Source organism: Calonectris borealis, chromosome 1, assembly GCF_964195595.1.
Source record: "Calonectris borealis chromosome 1, bCalBor7.hap1.2, whole genome shotgun sequence".
Lineage (NCBI taxonomy): Eukaryota > Metazoa > Chordata > Aves > Procellariiformes > Procellariidae > Calonectris > Calonectris borealis.
Genome location: NC_134312.1, coordinates 173,478,890 through 173,500,014, shown reverse-complemented (window position 1 = coordinate 173,500,014; position 21,125 = coordinate 173,478,890). Strand labels below are relative to the sequence as shown.

The 21,125-nt window shown below is 42.0% G+C and overlaps 1 protein-coding gene across 32 annotated transcripts in view; it reads right to left on the bottom strand.

Annotated features, from left to right (window-relative positions):
- The window catches only part of MYCBP2 (MYC binding protein 2), a 205,058-nt gene extending 186,415 nt beyond the window's left edge, over positions 1-18,643 (bottom strand). For 28 of the 32 annotated variants that reach the window (XM_075138662.1, XM_075138675.1, XM_075138682.1 and 25 more), the window contains exon 1: positions 17,890-18,640. In XM_075138662.1, coding sequence (XP_074994763.1) covers positions 17,890-18,179 — 290 coding nt within the window. In that variant the 5' untranslated portion in view covers positions 18,180-18,640. Of the gene's footprint in view, positions 1-17,889 lie in introns of all 32 variants that reach the window. The other 4 variants (XR_012671212.1, XR_012671208.1, XR_012671207.1 and 1 more) reach the window with 3 other exon arrangements.
- Between the last annotated feature and the right edge of the window lie 2,482 nt (positions 18,644-21,125).

Here is a 21,125-nt window from a genome sequence, read left to right as displayed (position 1 = left end):
TCCCGAGGCAATCCAAAATAAAATTTAACAAGTGGAAGGTACTCTAGAATCATTAAAAACAGTGTCTGAAAGGTCAGTCTTTCCATTCCCTGGTCCAGCACAGGAATAGTCACATTCCACTTAATTCCTGACAGGTGTTTTCCCTGTGGAGATATTAAACACTGCCAATGATCACACTTGACCATGTCCTAAGTAATTCTATTAGAAAGCTCTTTGTGAGGTCTTTTCTAAATCGCCCTTTTGGCAATTAAATGCTACTTTTTTACGCCTTTATTGTAGAAAAATCAGTTTATTTTCCTCTTTTTCCTTGGCTAGCTTGAATTTATTTCAAGTCTGAGGAGAAATAAGTCTTCTGTCAATTATGCAGTCTCAGTTCCTTCAGCCTAAACCACAGATCATTAAATCACTGACATCTAATTTCACTATTCTCTCATACTCATAACTAGTCCTTCTTGTTGAGAAAACAAAACAAACAAACAAAACAAAAAAAAAAAGAGAGAAAAGGAGACAAAATAAGCCCCACAGTCCTGAAGTGCAAAGAAAAGGTCAAGAATTATTTCAGGTTTCCTACACAAAAGAACCTCTTTCATGCATTTTGGAAAAAACAACAACAACAAAAAAACCCAACCAAACAAAAAAACCCAACCCAAACAAAAAAAACCCACCACCCAAACAAAAAAAACCAACCCAAACAACAGAAACACTCCAACAGCATGGCACATGACACTGCTGAATCACGTTCACTTTATAATTCTATACAATGTGCAGAACCTGTCACAAGGAACTTCTACCTTACCTTTCATTCGCTGTTGTTTTTCCATTTGTGCTTACTGATTTTTTTTTCCTTGACAATAACGCCAACAAATGCTTAGCATCTTCAGTATACCTGTAATCTTTCCCAGCTTTATGTCCTCTATGAACTTTTTCATCTACAATCTCAATTCCAACTGAAATTGTCAATGACGAGACTGAAAAGTTCAGGACCTAGGACAGATCCAAATGCAGAACAAGTGCTACTACCTCCTCACATGCTTCCCCCTTGACAGTACCCATTCCACAACACCTCTCCAGGGTGGTCTTCTGTGTAGTTTTAAATCCACCTTACAGTAGTTCCGTCTAGAACAAGGGTAGTCAAATTGACAGGCGGAAGGCAACACACCCAAAAATTCCACTTGAGGAAGGCTACAGTCCAGTCAATGAGACAACAGGGGCAATATCAGCTTTTCTCACTTGCATCTGCTTGAAGATCAGCCCATGCTTCTTGGTGCAGGCTAGAAGTAGAACTCTGGTATACTCCTAGCTGATCTGCTATAACAAGATATTCTAAGGTTTGGTTCAGTTCAGAGCAAGCTCTGAGTTGAAGTACACACTACACGGCACTGGGTCCAAAATCAATCATCATCTGATTTTAAAACAAGCTTAGCATTTAAAATTATGGCAAAATCCTAATTATTTTCCATAATATTTGAAAAATTAGTTTTAGACAACTGTTAATAGTGGCTAAGTATTAAATTTCCCAGACAGGGCTCATCATAAATCCATTTTGTGTCTAATATATCACCTTCGTTTATATAACATATAATTTTTCCAGTACTTTTAGAAATGTAGTCAACAGAAACTGTACTAGAGTATCTTGAGTCCTTCTTCATACACTTTTTAGTCAAGCACTGTCTACCAATTTGCTTTATACTAGTCTTCTAGAATCTTACATACCTTCCTATGAATTTCCTAATAGCTCTGAGATTGCCTCAGCCAGTTTTTCCAACCACTCTAAGGGGGAATTTCATCATACTTATGAAAATACCTAAATACCTTCTAGCCTGTTCTTTCTCTAGTCTTACCTTCATCACTGATTGCAATTGTTTTAACTTACTGTAAGGCAGAGATACTTTTTCTATCGGATCTGCATCAGAGTTTTCAGCCATGCAGAAAACCATGAGGTACTCTTCTGATGAACTACAACAATGTGCATTTTGAGGGTTTTTCCTTATCTTCTGTAAGCAGATAATTTATCTGACACGTGATCACACAGATGAAGGGCAGAGCCATTATGGAGAGACATTAAAGCAATCACAGCCTCTGCTGGGCTTCCCTATCTCCCATGCCATTTACTCCATCCTCCAAAGTGCTCCAAAACAGCTGTTAATTTGTAATCTAGCTTCAAGGCATCTTAATATCAAATACAATAATGGAGAGCCACAGCTGATAAATACGAGCGTACTTGTCAGCAAGAAACTTACTATTCACTGCCTCATTGAACAGAAGTTCAACTACAAGGGCTTCAAAATATAGGAAAGGGAATACTAGAGAAAAAAGAGCTATCAAGGCTGATCATAAGATCTGAAGAGATCTCAAAATTGTGGGACCATATTTCCTCCCTTATTGCAAGAAATAAGTTGCTTTGTAATCTTATTTTACAGGGCATCCAGACTTGCTGTTAACAACTGACAAGCATTTGGCAAACATAAAGCCAAAGGAAAAACAAAGGAAAGAGAAAGTTCAACAAAAGTTTGGGACAAACAAGCAATGGCTCACATGAGGGAGTTGACAATGATAAGAAACAAAACAAAGGAAGTGGGCAGGGCTTTAATGGCCTAATCAATAGATGGAGAAGACTTTTTATGACCAGAGAACTAAATAGCAAGAAAAATACGTGGAGTCTGGATGTTGGCAAGGAGATGAAGAGGTACCAGCGATAAAACCCGAACACTGAATATTGTTGTAAAACACATCTTATATCAAAGTTGCTGCTTGTCTTGCATATCCCTATTTTGGTACCTCTCTGCATTTACAAAAGCTGCAATCTTCAGCAGCCTTACTTCCACAAACTGGAGGAATACTTTTTTTTTCCCCTTGAAAACAACTACTTAAGAACTTCCATGTATACAAAACCTGTCATATTTAGCTATGCATTAAGTGTCCTACCAGTGAAAATCTCCTTTGATTTCTCATACCTCAATGTGATCTCTGTCCTACTGTTATTTCAGCTGCCAAGAATCCTAAAGTATATACAATGAGAAACTGCCTTACAACATGCCCTATAAAGCCACCCAAAGTAAACAACTCACATAATCAAAAAGTTACATACCTGCTACAAAGTTGGCATACAGAATGCATCACTTAAGGGTAGGTGCTTTAGGATTACACCTATAACCGTTAAATGAGAGATGATCATAAAATGGCTCAAGTATAGGTCCAATCTATACTACTTAACTCCTAATTCCGTCCTTAGTTCACTTGTGGGTTACGCCATCTAACTACCTCCAACACAAATCTTCTAATCAGTGTGAAAGCAGTTCAGGGCAACTGGTCCCAGCAAATGTTTCATCATATTTAGAGGTTGCCCTAAAGTACCCTACAACTGAACTTTCCTAAGGCTTTCCTTGCTTTACTTTTTGCCTTTGCAGACACCTCCCTTTGATGACTAAGTAGCCACAGCTAATCGTTCCTTCTACTTTTGAAATATGCAACACACTTTCAACCATAGGGACAGTGTCAGTAGACTGCAAGAATAAAGGAGGAAAGTAAATACCACCCAAAAAACCTAATCTGTTCTTGTCTTGACAAACGAAAGGTCTGCTTACAAACAATAGTTCCAAAAGCTTTTAAATGCTTCATTTTTCATATCACCTACAATAATACCAATCAAGTTTCCAAAAGGACTTGCCATAACAGAGTTGACAGGGAACAAAATACACATATATGAACTGACACCTGGCACACAAATATGTATTATACAAATACACATAAATTCTCCCACTGTAATGCAAAACTAAAGCAAGCTTTATGAAATATACATGCACACACAGAGTACATATTATGCCATATACATCCATCACAAACTGACTAAAAATTTTACCTTACAAATCACAAATAGAAATAGAAAAAAAGCCAAGAACGTACATTTCTGAAGAAATAAACACACTTATCTAAATCCTTTCACTGTAACTTGGCAACAAACTCTACAGAACTCTTCAGAAAAAAATGCCTTTTGCAAACAAAATTCTGTAGCCACTGGTTAGTATCCCTGGGTTTTAGAATATCTCTGACAAGGGAACGCTTGCTCTGTGAAGCACTTAATGAAAAGTATCTCTGTGAAGCAGTTGATTGACCCTTCTTTCCTCTTTGCACAGTTGCAGGCAGGGTAGGAAAAGTAGCAGTTACTGCTTCTGCCAAAATCACAGCCAAAGTAGCTCAGTAGCATTGCAGTTGGCTTGCACACCATATTTTTGCCTGTTGCGATACATTAGAAGTTTGAATATGACATCTGCTACCAAAACAAAAACCAAAACAAAGCCAAGAAAGGTGGAAGACAGGTTACAGAAGAGGAAAGCTAGGACTTCTGGAGTAACATCCCCAAACTGGGGACGAACTGCTGCTAGACACCTACTCACTATCCCAGCAATACACACAAGACTAAGTTATTAAAATTACTCTAAATAATTTAATATACTCTAAGTGTATTAAAAATACTCTAAGTAATAAATTACCTACATTTGGATCTTGTCACCATGCACCTCTTCTTACAGGAATGTTAGGATAAATATGTAGCTTTAATTTATTTAAATCTGCAACTGTTGCTACCTTTTCAGTTCCCCTCACATTCACTTTACTTCTGTTGAGTTATAGCATGGAGGTCCAACACATGTTTCCAGTAACATGAGGACCACATCTTGCAAACTGCTCTGCTGCCAGAACTGATTAGCACTCTGTGTTTGTTCCCTGTGACACCTCCTGTCAGCAGACAGACAGGTAAACCTCATTTAGATTCTTTCTCTTCATGGTCTATTTTTCTAGAATCACAGAATCATCTGGGTTAGAAGGGATCTCTTGAGATAACACTTTTTTTACTGTGAGGGTGACTGAGCACTGGCACAGGTTACCCACAGAGGTTGTGGAGTCTCCATCCTTGGCGATATTCAAAAGCCATCTGGATATGGTCCTGGGCTCCAGGTGGCCCTGCTTGAGTGGGGCGGGGGGGCATGGACCAGATGACCTCAAGAGGTCCCTTCCAACCTCAACCATTCAGTGATCCTGTGACTGATTCTATGAAACCTCTTGCTCAAGCAGGGTCAGCTGCAACAGGTTGCCCAGTACCATCTGCAGCTAGGTTTTGAGTATCTCCAAGGATGGAGACTTCACAATCTCTCCGGACAACTTGTGCCAGTGCTTTACCAGTCCCATGGTGAAGAAGTATTTTTTTGTGTTCAGATGGAATTTCGTGATTTTTTTATTTGTGCCTATTACCTCTTGTCCTGTCAGTGGGCACTACTGAGAAGAGTCTGGCTCCCTCTTATTCATTCCCTCCCTACATCGGTAAGATCCCCCTGACCCTTCAATTCTCTAGGCTGAACGGTTCCAGCTCTCCCAGCCTTTCCTTATAGGAGAAAGGCTCCAGACCCTTAATCATCTTTGCAGCCCTGCACTGAACTCTCTCCAGTATGTCTGTCTTTCTCTCATACTGGGAAGCCCAGAACTGGACACTCCAGATGCAGCCTCCCCGGTGCTGAGCAAAGAGCACCTCCTTCAACCTGCTGGTATCACTCTTCGTAATCCAGCCCGGGAGGCTGCCTGCCTTCTTTGCCATGGCAGTGCATTACTGGCTCGCGGTCAGCTTGTTGTCCACCAGTACACCAAGCTACTTCTCTGCAGACCTGTCTTCCAGCTGGTCAGCCCCCCCCCCAGGGTTATTCCTCCCCTGATGCAGGATTCTGTATTTCCCCTTGTTGCACTTCATGAGATTCCTCTCAGCCCAATTCTCCAGCCTGTCCAGATCCCTCTGAATGGAAACACAACCATGTGCTGTATGAGCAACCCCTTCCAGTTTTGTACCATCTGTGAATTTGCTGGGGGTGCGCTCTGTCCCAGCATCCAGGTCATCAATGTGGATGATGACTGATGACTTGGCTCCAGCTGGACTTTGTGTCACTGATCACAAACCTCTGGGCCCAGTCATTCAGCCAGTTCTCAGTCTACTTCACTGTCCACTTATCTTTGCCAGCCTGGCGATGCTATGGGAGACAGTGTCAAAAGCATTCAAGTTGAGGTAAAGAACATCCACTGCTCTCCCTGCCCTGAAGGTATCTGTAGATTACCTACTGTTACTGAAAACTACTGAGAGTACTATTACTTTTCATCAAGAGCTACAGATTTTTTGAGGAACTCAGCAGTGAGAATCACTGGAGATGAAAACCGCTCAGCTTGATAGGCAGATCTCAAAACAGAGAGCACAATCAATTTTTTTTCTCCAAATAACAAAAGCTTGATTTTTTTTTTGATTGTCAACAATGATGATATTATCCTCAGATGACCTCAAAAATTTGAAGTTTTTGATGTCATCTTCATTTGGTAAGACTAAGATCTAATGCTTGAGAAACTCCAATTTTTAGTAAAGTGGGCAATAGCTCAACTCTCATTTTAACAGCCATGTGTATACCCTCCAAACCATTACCAGCTTCTGCGCTATCTTCTTTGAATTATTAATCAAGCATTCTGATGTGAATTTTCATCCATGCCAATATAAAAGGAAAGTCAGGACTTAAGCAGTATATCTACAAATGGAAAAATCATCAAAATCTTGTCACCTAAATCCATACAGCAGGGTAAGGAATATCAACTGCAATCCAATTAACACAGGCTTAGAAGAAAACAGAGGCAGACTAGTAGGACAGGCTATATTGGGCTGCTAAGGCATCTGAAAAGAAAAGGTTAAGAAAGCTCAAAACAAAAGGAGACTGATGGATTTGAGAGAACACTGCCTGGGGAGGAATACAGAGCTATGTATAGTTAAGACATCAAACATCTGGAAGATGGTTAAGACTAACAGCCACATTACTATGGTCTGGAACTCCTCCCTGCACACTCTGATCCAGAAGAAAAAGGCCATCTTGCTACTTGCTTGTTCAGTTGGGACTCTAATGTGCTACTGTTTGTGAGCTGAAATTGCACATCTTTTTAATCATTGCTTCAGTTTTGTAACTCAGAATTATTTTTCAAGCCTATGACATCAATTTGTATTATCTTTACTATCACATTAACTTTTTAAACAACTAGCTTTTTTTTTTTTTTAAAACCAAAATTTTGGAGGTGGCTGGAATATCCTTTCTAAGGCTTCTCCAATACAGTCTGAAACGTAAATACTGCAGGTTCTATAAATGAAATTAAAACCCAACTACACAAGTAAAATGGATCTAATTTTCATTTAACCACGACAGAAGTCTAAAAGTACAAAACAGTATCTGGATCCCTTTTACAACTGAAAAGGCTTCTGAAACAGCATAAATCTATCTCATATAGACAAAAAGAACACACAAGAAAGTACCTCTACAAAGTATTCTCCACGGAAAGAGAATGGTCTCTCAATACAACTACTGAGAGTTGTAGTTTCTTTTCTGTAATTATCTGATTTTTCTTTATTTGCTGCAACATTATCTATGAAATTAGATCTGTAAGAACACATGCAAGAAAAATACTCTACCTCAAGTTTTTCAGTGTAGAGGAAAGTATTTCTGTATCTCTTACCCTTACCAGACATGTTTAGGACCCTGTTTTTTTTTTTTTTAATAAAAAAAGTCATTCAACCATAGCAAAAATGAAAATATCCACACCTTTGGCCACTTTCCTACCTAAACGCAACCACCAAAACTAAAGTGCATACAAAGCTATCTTACATAGAATCATACCAGCAGAATTTTAATTTAGAGAAGATGCTCCATGAAGTTTAGGAAGAACTGTACTTATTAAGAAAAAGCACATTACCAGCGGTTAATGACAATATAACATCCTTAGAGTGATGACTACCGCAAGTAAACCAAATAAATTCTACGTTGTCTTCACTCAATAGCAGAAGATGCAACCACCTAGTGCAAACAACTGAAAACTCACCAGTGTACAGCTGTCAATGATCTATCCTGTATAACAGTATATTCTAAAAATAAAATGGGATAGAGAATTGATTGGTTTGAAGAGAAATGGAATAGAGACATGACTACTCTGAAAGCGTACAAGAGTAACGAAGACATATGAGTACATCTGTTAGAAAGAATAATGTATTGGCTAGTGGGAGACAAAGGAAAGGCAAAACCAGATAAGAGGTGAGTCATAAGAAACAATGCACCTAACTCATGGTGAAACAATCAAAGTAAGAGAGAAGAGGCTCAAATAATAAAAACAGGAGAATAAGGTATTTATTTAAGAACAAGCTCATCTCAATGTAATGTAAATGACTGGCTGCAGATCTCTATGAAGATAGTCGTTGGCTTAAAGGCTCAGCAATAGAAAAGATGAGTGGTGTTATCAACTGCAATGACGAGAACACTGGAGAACATGAGAAGTGAAATGAAGAGTTCAAGGTCTGACCCTGAAACTCTTAGCTAGACATTTTTCCAGACTGACAGAGATCATGATTGAAATAATCCAAATACTATGGCACTGCAGCACAAGTTAGAGAAGAGGCTTCCAATTATTTTCATTTGCAAACTTACAAAATTTTTCAATAGCAGTTTGGATCATTGTAATGAATTTAAACTACGAACAACTGGCTTATACTTTTTGGCCTTATCTTACTTTCTCTTTGTATTGTCTTTGGCTGGGATAGAGTTAATTTTCTTCAGAGTAGCTTGTACGATGATTGTATGTTTTGTATTTGTGCTGAAAACAGTGTTGATAACACAGGGATGTTTTCGTCATTGCTGAGCAATGCTTACACAGAGCCAAGGCCTTTTCTGCTTCTCACACCACCCCACCAGCGAGCAGGCTGGGGGTGCTCAAGAAGGTGGGAGGGGACACAACTGGGACAGCTGACCCCAACTGACCAAAGGGATACTGCATATCGTATGACATCGTGCTCAGCAATAAAAGCTGGGGGAAGAAAAAGGAAGGGGGGGGACTTTCGGCATGATGGCATTTGTCTTCCCAAGTAACCGCTAGGCGTGATGGAGCCCTGCTTTCCTGGAGATGGCTGAACACCTGCCTGCCAATGGGAAGTAGTGAATTAATTCCTTGTTTTGCTTTGCTTACGCATCCATCTTTTGCTTTACCTATTAAGTGTCTTTAAGTTTTCGCACTTTTATCCCTCCAACTGTCTCCACCATCCCACTGCGGAGGGGAATGACCGAGCAGCTGTGTAGGGCTTAGCTGCCCACTGGGGTTAAACCACAACACCAGTTCATAGAATCTATAAAGTATTTTCACAAACCTCAGTTCAAAAACCATTATCTTAGACAATTATGCTTGGGAACTCAAGTCAAGGAAAGTTAAGGGAAGAAAATGAAACTAAGGAACAGCATTAATCTAACTACAGGGCTCCAGTTTTATGTGGGGACAAGAAAGCTGAATTTTTGTTTCTTTTCTAAGATGTACAACTGGTATAGGTTTAGATTTATTAAATCCATAATGAAAGAAAAGAAAATCCTCACAGTATTCTCAGGCCAAAGTAGTCATAGATATACTAGATGCAAAGAAAGAAGTATTATTTAGTTATAACAATAAAAACTAATTAAGTCCAACAGATTCATTAGTCTGAAGGGAGGCAGTGAGCTATAACATGTTACTTACTATGAAATACTTGCCATTAGGAAAAAAGCATATTAAGCATATTAATATGCTTCATAACATACGAAACATTAAATCTAAATGTACAGAAACCATATACCTTAATGTAGCCACTTACGGCACAAGGAGCCCATTCTCCTGTGCCAATTTCTAGTATTCATCCTTTGGAGGGGCACAATGGTAGGAATTGGCTGTGGAAGACCACTGGGAAAGATTAGCTGCGAAAGAGTATATTTACAATATAAAAACTTTAGCTAATTATAAGACTACTATTCCAACCAGCACCTCAGCATGAAGCAGTGTTTATGGCAAACAAGGTAAGAAAGAAAAAGACAAAAATGCAACCATGTATTTAAGAGATGCTGCAAGGGATCAAGTTTCCAAAGTAAACGAAGGATGTGGAAAACAGTTTGCATGAAGTACTTCAGTACCAAAGACTGTATTACTAATATGTCATATGTGCTTTCTATAAAGACAAAAATAGTCTTTAAATTATGGGTTTGGTGAAACATACATAGTCATATGTCAGGAGAAGAATTCACTAAAGAAACATATGCAAAATATTTTGGCCAGGAGGAAGATCATAATATGGGAAGAAAAACAAAACCAAACCCCCACAACTGGTGGTTGACAGAGCAGAAACTCAAATTCTACATCAAGTTTTTAAGTACGCAGGAAGCACATTTACTACATTTAACATAGCTAGCAGCGAGGAATGGTAACCTCTTAAATTGCTCCAGCTCCAGCCTAACTGTAACTGCTTATATTTGCCACCTAACAGAGCATCAGCATGCCAGAGCAGACAGCATAATTGAAACTGAAACTTTAACTTGCATTTCCTCTCAGTTTAAAAACAAAAAAAAAAGAACACCCAAAAAACCCACGACAAACAAAAAACTTAAAAGGAAAAAAAAAATAGAACATACACACAGATGGTTTTAAATCAATAGGTGTAAGAATCCCAGGGACACACAGATAAGATTACTGAGAACAGGAAATCAGACTCTAGATGAAAATTGCCAACAGAACCCATACACCTTAAATAAAATGGAAGCGAAGTCCAATTTCAGTTAAGCAAAAATAACTCTGTGATTATGCCTCGAATTGCCAGCTGTAGCCATTTTGAAATAAATTAGGAAAAAAAAAATCAGTCAGTGGTCAAAATATTAAGCAGAATAAACCACAATCATTGCAAATCCAATATGCTGATTCTTCTCCTGTCCCACTTAGGAGTTGTATTTACTTATGTTTGCATATTAAAATTCCAAATTCTAATTCAGCAGAATATTCAGGCAATATTTGCTGGTTTAAAGTGGAAGAGACTTCATTATCCACAGGAAAAAAACCCACAAAACTCATGCAATGTCCTCATATGGATTTAATTATTAAAAGTATAACACTAGTACTTGAGCCAGAATTTTGCCATTGTATAGATACCAACACCTATAATCATATTCCCACAAATATTCTCATCAGTAATCTCCAACCTGACATTCAGAAAGGATAATTTATTTTTAATGTTTAAAACACATTAAATACGGTATTTTGGAACATGGCTGAGCAACCAAGATCCTCAAAGGTGGCAACAATATCGAGAGATCACCAAACATCAAGGATTAATCTAGCAATAAAGGAAAATAACGCAAGGCCTTACCTACGCTTGAAAAGCATCTCCAAGAATGCCGAAACCCAAGAGCGGGTAAAGGGAATTGAAAAAGAAGCAATAATCTGCTGTCATTATTTACCTTACTAAAAAGACATTTCCTGAGACAATTACCATATGAACACTAAAAAGGCTTAACTAATAATGACCGAAATGTTACAGCTAAATAGTTAGGTACCCAATACAAATGATTCAGTAACAAATTGATTACATGGAGAACATGTCAATCTTCTCCACAGGTGAACATTCAGAATGTCACTATTTAACAGGACAAACACTGTAGCTGTTGCTACTTGACACACTCTCACAGCTATAAAAAAAAATAGCTTAACAGTTTTTGCAACTTCTGTTCAATTCCAGTTTGGCCTGTAATTGAACTTTTAACTGAAGAGCAAAACGTTCCACATAGTATTATTTTGTAATCCAAAACAAATAACAGGGAAAAAAAAAATCACACAATGTGATTCCATCACATGCACTAATTCCTTTCCAAACTACACACTGTCCTTCTAAATGAAGAAGCAGAAGGACGCATGACTACAAAAGACAAAGGTGTCTTTTAGCATCACTAGACTTCCAAGGCTGCTTCAGCCTCTATTTTTGTGAAAAGGAAATGCATTTCTATCAGTCCACAAAACCTGAATATTCTCATGGGTTCCAGTTTTTTTAATTTTTCAAACCATTTACATTAATTATATTTTTTATATATATATACACACAAATAAAATAAACATCTTAAGCCTCTCAACATAACATTATTAGCTTATTTCCAGCTTCTATTATTATGTTTTCTACGATAAGGCTGCACAAATACAAACCATGTTAGACTAAGTGACTACTACAGATTTTTAAAAGAACTACTATGTAAAACTCTTTTCCTTATCAGAATATAAGGTAAAGAAGATAAGTAAAAATACAGAGTTTTAGTCGTTAGTTAATCCCTATTAACCAATAGCACAATATAGTATTAATACATTACTATACTGCAGCTAAAAAGCCTACAGCACACAGCAACTCTTACCAGCTTTTCTAATGCACAGGTTAGCTTAATGTAAGACTCAACAGCACATTGATTTTCCAATGAAATAAAGTTTTAAGTTTACATAGTACTTAAACTTTTTTTTTTTTGTAAAATAACATTTACAAAAGATAAGAATTGAAAAACAGAGAACAGACCAGACTATTTCAGTTGGAAGGGACCTACGGAGCATCGTTTTCACAGGAATAAGGACGAAAATGTAATATGTATTGCATAATACGTCACAAGAAACACTGCTATCATTTTGTTAGTCTTTAAGTATATAACCTTTATTTTTTCAATCAGATGAATGCTTCCAAACTTTCTGCAATTATAATTTCATTTTAAAAAAGCATCAAGTCCCAAATCACAAACAGCTTATAGCTTTTGCAAAGGCTTTAAATCCGAAGAAATTAAGGCTTTCTGGTGTACCAACAATCAAATTAACACAAATTTCACGTATCTAAATTTACTAAACATGGTTTCCACAAATTCTTTAATAATTTGGCAGTGCAAAGGTAAAGCGTTTCTCCAATAAATTTTGAAAAATATATACTTAAAACATCCCAGGGCCAAATAAGCATTGCATTACTGAGCATAAGAAAGAGCATAAGGGAAGACTTTGTGTCAACTTCGAAAAGCCTGAAGACTAACCTAATGATCAATTTTCTCCAGAGGATGTATAATTTACAACTATGAGTATGGATGAGCTGGCCTACTTCCAAAAATTTCTTTTATTATCCAGCAGAAAGAATCACCGTAAAATGAAAGAAAGTTGGCTGCCTCTTCTTTAGCCTGGAAAAACAGCCATCTGATTTCTGCTTAATAGCAGAAATCTTATATTCCAGTAATCACTGAAATTTTCCTTTATCTCAATCAAGCCACTTTACAACATTAGATTTGTTTGGGATTTTTGTCCCCACAATACAAATAGAAGCTTTTCTCCTCTGAAGGATCCAAGTTAAAAAGAGGCAACTTTATCAACGAAGTAATGGACAAAAAAAAAAACCAACACAAACCAAAAAGCATTTGTATTTTCAAATGGTTAATGTTTTTAAACTAATTGATAGAATGTTTCTACTGAACATTATGCAGCAAACAAATTAAGCACCTAACAAGCTCAGTAGAATGTCTTCCTTTGGTAAGAGCATAAGAAATTTTCAATATTGAATATTATTCAATAAATACTGCTGCATCTCTGATACCTAATGTTACTACAGAAATCCAGGCACAGTCCTCACAAGTAATTTAAAGCGCAAAGAAGAACCTATTCAGAAATGATTCTTGAATCTGCATGATGTTACTTTTACAGTTGCTGAGTTGATGTCCTACAGACAAAAAAAAAAAAAAAAAGGACAATCTTTTTGGTAAAGATCACTTGATAAGCTGTAAAACAGATGAAAAACACTGACATGAGTGAAATTACTGCCATTTTAGAGTATATTGTCATTGTAATATTAACATTTCAAGTTAGTCAAAATTATGCAGTGAACATTTTCATTACAAAACAGGCCACACTAAAGCCATTACAAATTTGTATATCTATGCATATTTGACAAAAAGTCTCAAAGAACACACTGACCCTAACTGATACTTCTGGTAGTACATACATAGGTAAGAGAAGAGTAGAGGGACGGACAGTTCAGGGAAAACCTTGAGACAAGCAATTCAGCTGGATATGGATGTTTGTTAGGATTAAGTCATGCAACAGAAAAACTGTATATTTGAAGGCAGCAAAAGTGTGAAAATCAGAAATATCTTATTTTGCAAATACAAAGCTTCAGGACTGAAAACAGTTAACACATTACTTCAGTAACAGAGAGCAGACTTCCAGTTTCATCCACTCAGAACCCAGCATTTGAGACAACACTCCAACAACATGAAGTTTTCACTTGCCCTCCGAAGAGGCTCATGCTTCCTACTAGTGTTTTACAGACTTTCATGGCTGCGCTAGCCATTATGCCATTACTAGTCATTTTCATATATTTCAGTGGCCACAAAGCAGAGACTACAAACTAGGCACACTCAGAGTAGATTTATCTCCCAAACCAATCTTGACTCGACAAGTAAATTTCACACTGCTAGTAGTACTGTAACAGATTCTTAACGTTGTTACCTGACCAAAGACGGTTGTACATTAAATTGCAAGATTAGATACTTTCTTCTGCTTCCTTGCATAAAATTATTAGTCTGGCACTGGTGACAAAAGCAGCAGCCTCTCTGCTTCTGCCTCTCTGTACATAGAACTTTGTGCAACCCTTCCCCTCATGCTGTCACAAGCACAATCACAAGGTGAGCCAGATCAGGGAATTAGTCTGGATTACAACAAAACATTTTTGCCAAGTTAATTTTAACCCAGAGCGAGGCTCTAATCTGTTACTGCAAGAGACTATATAAATAATTATGTCAACGTGGCAGGGGGAACAAGCACACCAACCGAACCGTCTCCTTTGGAGACCGAAGTGTTTGTGACACCGCAGCCAATATCACACAAGGAAATGCAAAGCATTGCTAGTTCTGTTTCAAAGCCAATTACCACATCCTACTCAACACATGATATTCATCACTTCAGATGACAGCCAGCACAAACACCTTGCAAATGTGATATTAATCTTATTTGTGACTTTCAGATAATCTCCACAATGTTTAATTTCCTTGTCTACGCACAAGCACTTTCATACTGCTTTCTAGTTCTTCATAAACATTAAAGACAGGTTTGGAATCAAAGAACTCTCTGAGGCAGGTGTTGGTCACACCACGTGAAGTGCAGAGTACAATTTTGCAGACTTGAAGCAAAAACTCTACATCAACATATTGCAAGTAGGTTGCACTATCATTCTTCAAATTAGCCTTCTGGGAGCACAGGAAGAATTTTATTAATGTTCATAAGCCGATTTGTTTAGTTTTTTAAGCTACTTCAAGATATTTTTCTAGTCACAAACACTCTTATTGACAGATTAAGAGCCTTCAGATTTTCCACATAGATAAAAATCAAGTTAAGACTCTTGTTATAAACCATATTATCTTAACCTCCAATTAACCTCCGGCACTGTTATCTATTGTAGCAACTAGATGCAGTCACAAATCACTTTAAAGCATCTCTAAAAAACGTTTGGGATTTTTACCATTTCTGTAAAAAAGCATTTTTGACCATTTCTGCTTAAGACTGCCAGGTAGCTGAAGTTCTCAAACCTTAAATTGCAGTATCTCGACACTAATATGGAGAAAGGGTGGAGATCACGAGCAGTACCTTGGCTACCATCAGTCTGATACATGAGATCTTGAGGGTGGGTACCAAGAGACAGCAGGCAACTAGCTGATTATTAAATATTCCTCCTCCCAAAAGTCCTACAATACACATTGGCTGTATTCAGCAGTATTAACTAGCTGTCATTTACTTGCCAATAGCTTAATATAACCTGTTTCCTCTGTACGAGGAGTCTGGTTTCTTTGATTTGCTCTAAGATGACACAATGTAGTCAAAATATATGACTGAATCCAACCTTCAAGAATAAAGACATGCAGTAACTGCAAATGTCACTGTTTCTTTTAACTGGCATTCTCATAAGAATCTGCAAATTAGAAATAGAACCCAAAAGAACACAATCCATGGTATCTTGGAGTTAAAAGTAATTATTTTAAGAACGTCAATTAAAAGAAACAGTAACATTTACACCCACCTAAAGCTAGTATTTTCCACAATTGTAAGTATAAGAGATACTAGTTGAATTATCCTGAAACCAAAAAACATGGAGGACACAACAAATTCAAAACTACAGCTTTAAAAAATACAGACACATTAAGGCAAAATTCAGACAAATATCTGAACACCATGGAGCAATCACACAGCTGATTTCCTTACATTTAGTAGTTTCCTTACACTTAGCACTTGCAGTCCCAGGATTAAATGACACAAAGCTCAAAAGTAGGAAGAGAAGATTTAAAGGAAAAAGCATGAGCACTGAACTACAGAATATATAGGGTAAGAAAACACTCACAGGTCTACATAGGGAAAAAGAGAACTATAGTTTCCCTGTCATACACCCTGAGGACTCAGTAATTGCAAAGATGTCAAATGCCAATGTTAACAGTCCACGTTTGCAGCATTTGCCATAAGCAAATTGAGAATGTTACTCTTTTAGTTTCTTATGTTAATTCCACTCCTAGACACAGCCTTTCGGGGTGAGGGGGAAATAAGCCTGCTGTTTCAGTCAGACTGAAAAAAACCCAAACCGAAGCAGCCAACCACCTAGTGCTTTACGACCGTTTACAAACTTAAAACAAGGGTGACTCAAAGCTCTCCTTACGATCTGGCCACCCACATCACAGCTTAAGGCCAGCAGAGGCTGAGAACACAGGAAGGTGCCGGTTTCGTGTCATCCGCATCCTCAGCGACCTCCGGAGGGAAACAATGGGGAGCGCCCGGGCACCACGGGGGAGCCCGCCCCTCGCGCCCCTCACACTCGGCCTCTGCCGGCGGGAGGGGCCGCCCGGGCCGGGGCGAGGGCTGCGGGGTAACGGCCGCGGCGGCCACGCGCGACGCCCGCCGCCCCTCATCGCCTCAGCCCGCAGCCTCCTACGGCGCCCCCCGCCCCGCCTGTCACACGGCCTGTGGGCGCCCAGGTTGAGGAGAGGGCGGCGAGGCACCCCGGGCGAAAAGCGGCAGGAGCAACAGGCACCCTGCTGCGGCCCGGGGACGGAGCCCGAGAGCCGGCTGGCAGGACCGGCAGCTGCCGGCGGGAAAGGAAGCCCCGAGGGGCACCATCCGCCGCGGGCGGGGGAGTGTGCAGGAACCGGCTGGGGGCGGCACACCCCTCCCAACCCCCCGGCTCTCCCGGGAAAACGCTGCCTGCCTCCAGAAACCGAGGCCGCCTACAAGGCGGCAGAGGAAGAGATTACCGAAAGAGGAGGAAAAATAAGGCAGGGCAGCTGAAGGCTGCTCCGACACACGGCAAAGCACCAAGGGCCCTCGCTCGGGCGACCCCGCCAGTGGGATCCGCGGGTGCCATGCACAGCGGGCAGCGGCGCCTCTCGGTAGAGACCACGGGGTTCAGCCCGTTTCAGTGGCACGGCAGGCCTCGGCCGGAGCGAGGTCTGCCCGAGGTCTCAACATGGACACGGCGAGGAAAGGCTCCATCCCCCCAGGCGGCCGCGGAAGGACGGGCGGAGCGGGGCTTTACACCGCTACTCTCCGCCACAAGGGCGTGACGGAGACCCCGGCCTCCGCGCTGGGGGAGGGGAGCGGGCACAGGTAACTCCCCCCCCCCCCCCCCCCGGGCCTCGGGAAGGGGAGGTGGCAGCGCCATCTGCACAGTAACGCCGGCCAAGCTAGCGGCAGGGCCCGCGCAGCGGGGAGGAGGTGGCACCTGGGCAGCCGCCGGGTTACATCACCGCCCCCTCCGTCCCTCGGGGCCCGGCGGCGGCCACATGGCAGAGGCAGCGGGGGCAACCGCGCTGCCTGACAAGGGGGTCAGGAGGGAGGATGAGGAGGGCGGCGGCCGGGGGAGGAGAGGCGTGCCGTTGCCGGGAGGAAGGTGCGCACAGGGGGCCGGGGGGAGCCGCCGGGGGAAGGGCCGCTCCCAGCCGGCGATGGGAGGGGTGGCGGCGGCCGCCGGGGCTGCCCGTCTCGCCCGGGAGGGAGCTCGGCGCGCGTTACCTGCCCGGGTGGCTCCCCAGCTCCCGGTCGCTCAGCGCCGCCGTGTAAATCTTCCGGTATCTGTCGGCCAGGGCCTTCCCGGAGAGCAGCAGCTGGTAGCGGCTCCGGCAGCCCAGCGACGGCGGCGCCAGGGCGCCGGGCAGGGCTCCCAGCCCGCCGGCTGAGCCTTCTTCGGGCCCCATGGGCCCCGCCGGACCAGAGCCGCTGGAAAAGAAGAAGAAGCCGCCCTCGGCCCCGGTGCAGGCGGCGACGGCGGCTCCCGCAGAGGCGGCGGCGGCTGCGGCGCTCATCCCCCGCCCCGCCCGCCCCCTGGTGGCTGCGCTGCCTCCCGGCGCGACGCGGACACAGGCGGCTCCCGCTGCCTTCACCGCCGGGGCCCAGCCATGGAGAGGCCGCAAAAGCCGCCGCCGCCGCCCTGGAGGCTGCTCATCCACCCGGGCCGGGGCCGGGGGTACGGGAACACCCCTCTCCTCCCCTCAAGCAGCGGTTCGGGGCCCCGCCTGCCCGCCCGCTCGCTCTCCGCCCCGGGCGCAGCGCTGGCCGCCGCTCCCTCCCGCCGGTGGGCGCGCCGAGCTCTGGGCAAGACCGTGTAGCCTCCGGGACGGGGGGGGCTGGGGGAGGTGGGGGGCCGGCCGCTCGCTTCCCCCTTCCCGCTACAGGGGCGGGGGCGGAGGCCGGCGCCTGCCGCTTCCCCTCCGGAGTTTCTCCTCGGCGGCGCCGCCGCCCTCTCTCCGCACAGCCGCCCCGGCCCCGCCTCCCTCCCGCGGCCAGCCCGGCCGGCGGGCGCATGCGCTGCCCGGCCCCGCCTCCCCGCGCGGCCCCCGGGAAATCCGGGGCCGAGCGGCCGCCCGCACCTGCTGCGCGCGGTGGAGGGCCGCCGTGCTGCTCCCGGGGCCGCGGGTACCTGCGAGGAGCCCCGAAGTCACGCCCGCGTGGGATCGGGCCTCGCGGGGCCTGTAGGTCCTGGCAATGAGTTTATCCTTCGCCCTGTTTAGGGTCTCTGTCTGACTCGTATTTTATTTAGGTGTCCAGCTGTAGTTGCACGAGATGCAGAAACTCCAGGTTTTAGTGGGGCAGCCCTTGCAGCCTCGTTACATCGCCATGAGGCCCTGCGCCAGAGTATCAGCACACGGCTTGGGTGCCCCCACGCTGGTTTCTGTGCCTTGTAACGCTAGGCAGGACCTTTTCAAGGAGCAATAAATACCCTCGTTTTCTTACTTAATGCAGAATTCACTAAATCCAGTTGCCACATTAGGCCAAGATTTTCTTGAGTCATCTTCGCTGGCTCCAGGATGCCTTACTTGCTTTTAGAGGATAAGGGAGGCATGGCAGTACACACTCTTACAGTATATCATGTTATATTACCTCCTTTCACCCAGATTACTTTCTTACATTGTACTTTTTATCTGTTGGAATTGTAGCCCTGCAGTTTTGCCATACTTTCTACTGCTTTACACAGCTGAAAACTTCAGGTGTACAAACCAGAGTACATGTTATTACAAAAAAAAAAAAGACTGCATGCCAAAAGTGGCTTGGATTGCAGTCTGCAGAAAACTCTCATCCAAAGAAGGTGCATGCTGTCATATTTTCTTCCTTTTTTCTTCTCCCCTCCAAAAGAGGGCCTAAATGAAGCGTGGAATTCTGCTGATTCTGAATACAGATAAATATTTTTGCAAACAATTTCCTTCTGCAAAACAGCAAATATAAGAGAACTATGCAACTGTCATCTTTCTTAAGCTTGTGTGTTGCCCACTGATGCTTAAGCATTCAAGCCAAATTTCACGTACTTTTTTTTACGGAGAGCTAGGGATTTCAAAACCAATAAATTCATACAGGTTTTCTCATAGGTAGCTGTCCAGGTAGCAGAAAGACAGCCAGATTAATGCCATCACTGAAGAAAAAGTTACTTTCTGAATGCAATTAGAAGCACCAGAGACCATCCAAGAAGTATTTAAAATACTAACTACATAAAAAGCTTTCAATTATAATTCTTATAACTGAAAAAAAAAAGAAAAGAATAATCTAGTGATAAAAGGAGCCACAAGAAGACAAGCGCCATGTCTTATGGTGCTAACCACCTCCAAATTGCATTCCCTCTGAGAATCAGAGTAATAAGTCTTCCTAGCTCCTCTTTTAGGGATTACCTAAAATCATTCCTACAGGCAAAAACCAGGAAAAAAAAAGACAACAAAAAAAATCCACAAAAAAAAACCCAGAAAAAACCCCCAACTTTTAGCTCATTTTTGTGTTTTGTGGTAAGCTGCTACTTCATACCCAAATAGTAATTTTTCCTTCACCTGCCTGACAGATGGGCTATCTTCTCGTGTAATATTGTCTGTCACATCTCAAAATTATTCTTCTGCACTAATGCTGTTGTAGCCATCTTAATGCGCGTGCCATAAAAGCTAAGTGCTGGCAAACTTTTATGAAAGTGATGCAATTTATTGCAATTCTTGCATATTGCTCCAAACTCTAGAATTTGTCTGGGCTTGTGTTGTACAGAGTCACGCACAGTGTGGTGAGCATTGTTCTTTGCAAGCTGCAACTGCTACTCCGCACCTCTTTTTATCTCAAGTCTTTTTGCTTTTGGAGGGAATCTTGCTAAGTGTCCACAGAGCAGAGTCCACCTTCATAAGCTTCAGCCTGTGATGAGCAATAGTGTTTGACAATGTAATTAGGAGTTGCCAAGCAAGAATAACTCTGGACCTTCTTATAGTCCACCTCCAAGCTCTCTTTCTCTTCACTCAAAATACAAAGTAATCTCCAACTTGTGAGGCTGTTAATGGCACCAGTTGGGAGCTGGATGTTCAGTCCTCATTCACAGCCATATTTTTACCTCTTGTTTGGTCCTCAGAGGAAGCTACCTTTTCTTTCTCCCCCCCCCTTTTTTTTTTTAATATGACTGTGGTACTCGTATTTCATATTCTTTCTCTGAGACTGATTCTGAGCAATAATACCAGTATTGTGCCATGTAAGAACATTCAGGAATACACATTTCATCTGGACCAGCCTTATGCTAGATCTGATATTGTCTATACTCCTGTAATTAGCATAAAATTATTATAGGTTCAAATTTGGTTTTTTGTTTGTTTGTTTTTTTAAAAAAAGAGGTAGTAGAGTTGTGGAGGCTCTTTTTACACCAGATTAGCCCTCTGCTTTATGTAGCTGCAGAGTTTTAGATCTAGCAGTGAAAGATGGATTTATTACACCATCAAAACAAACTCAGTCAACTGAAA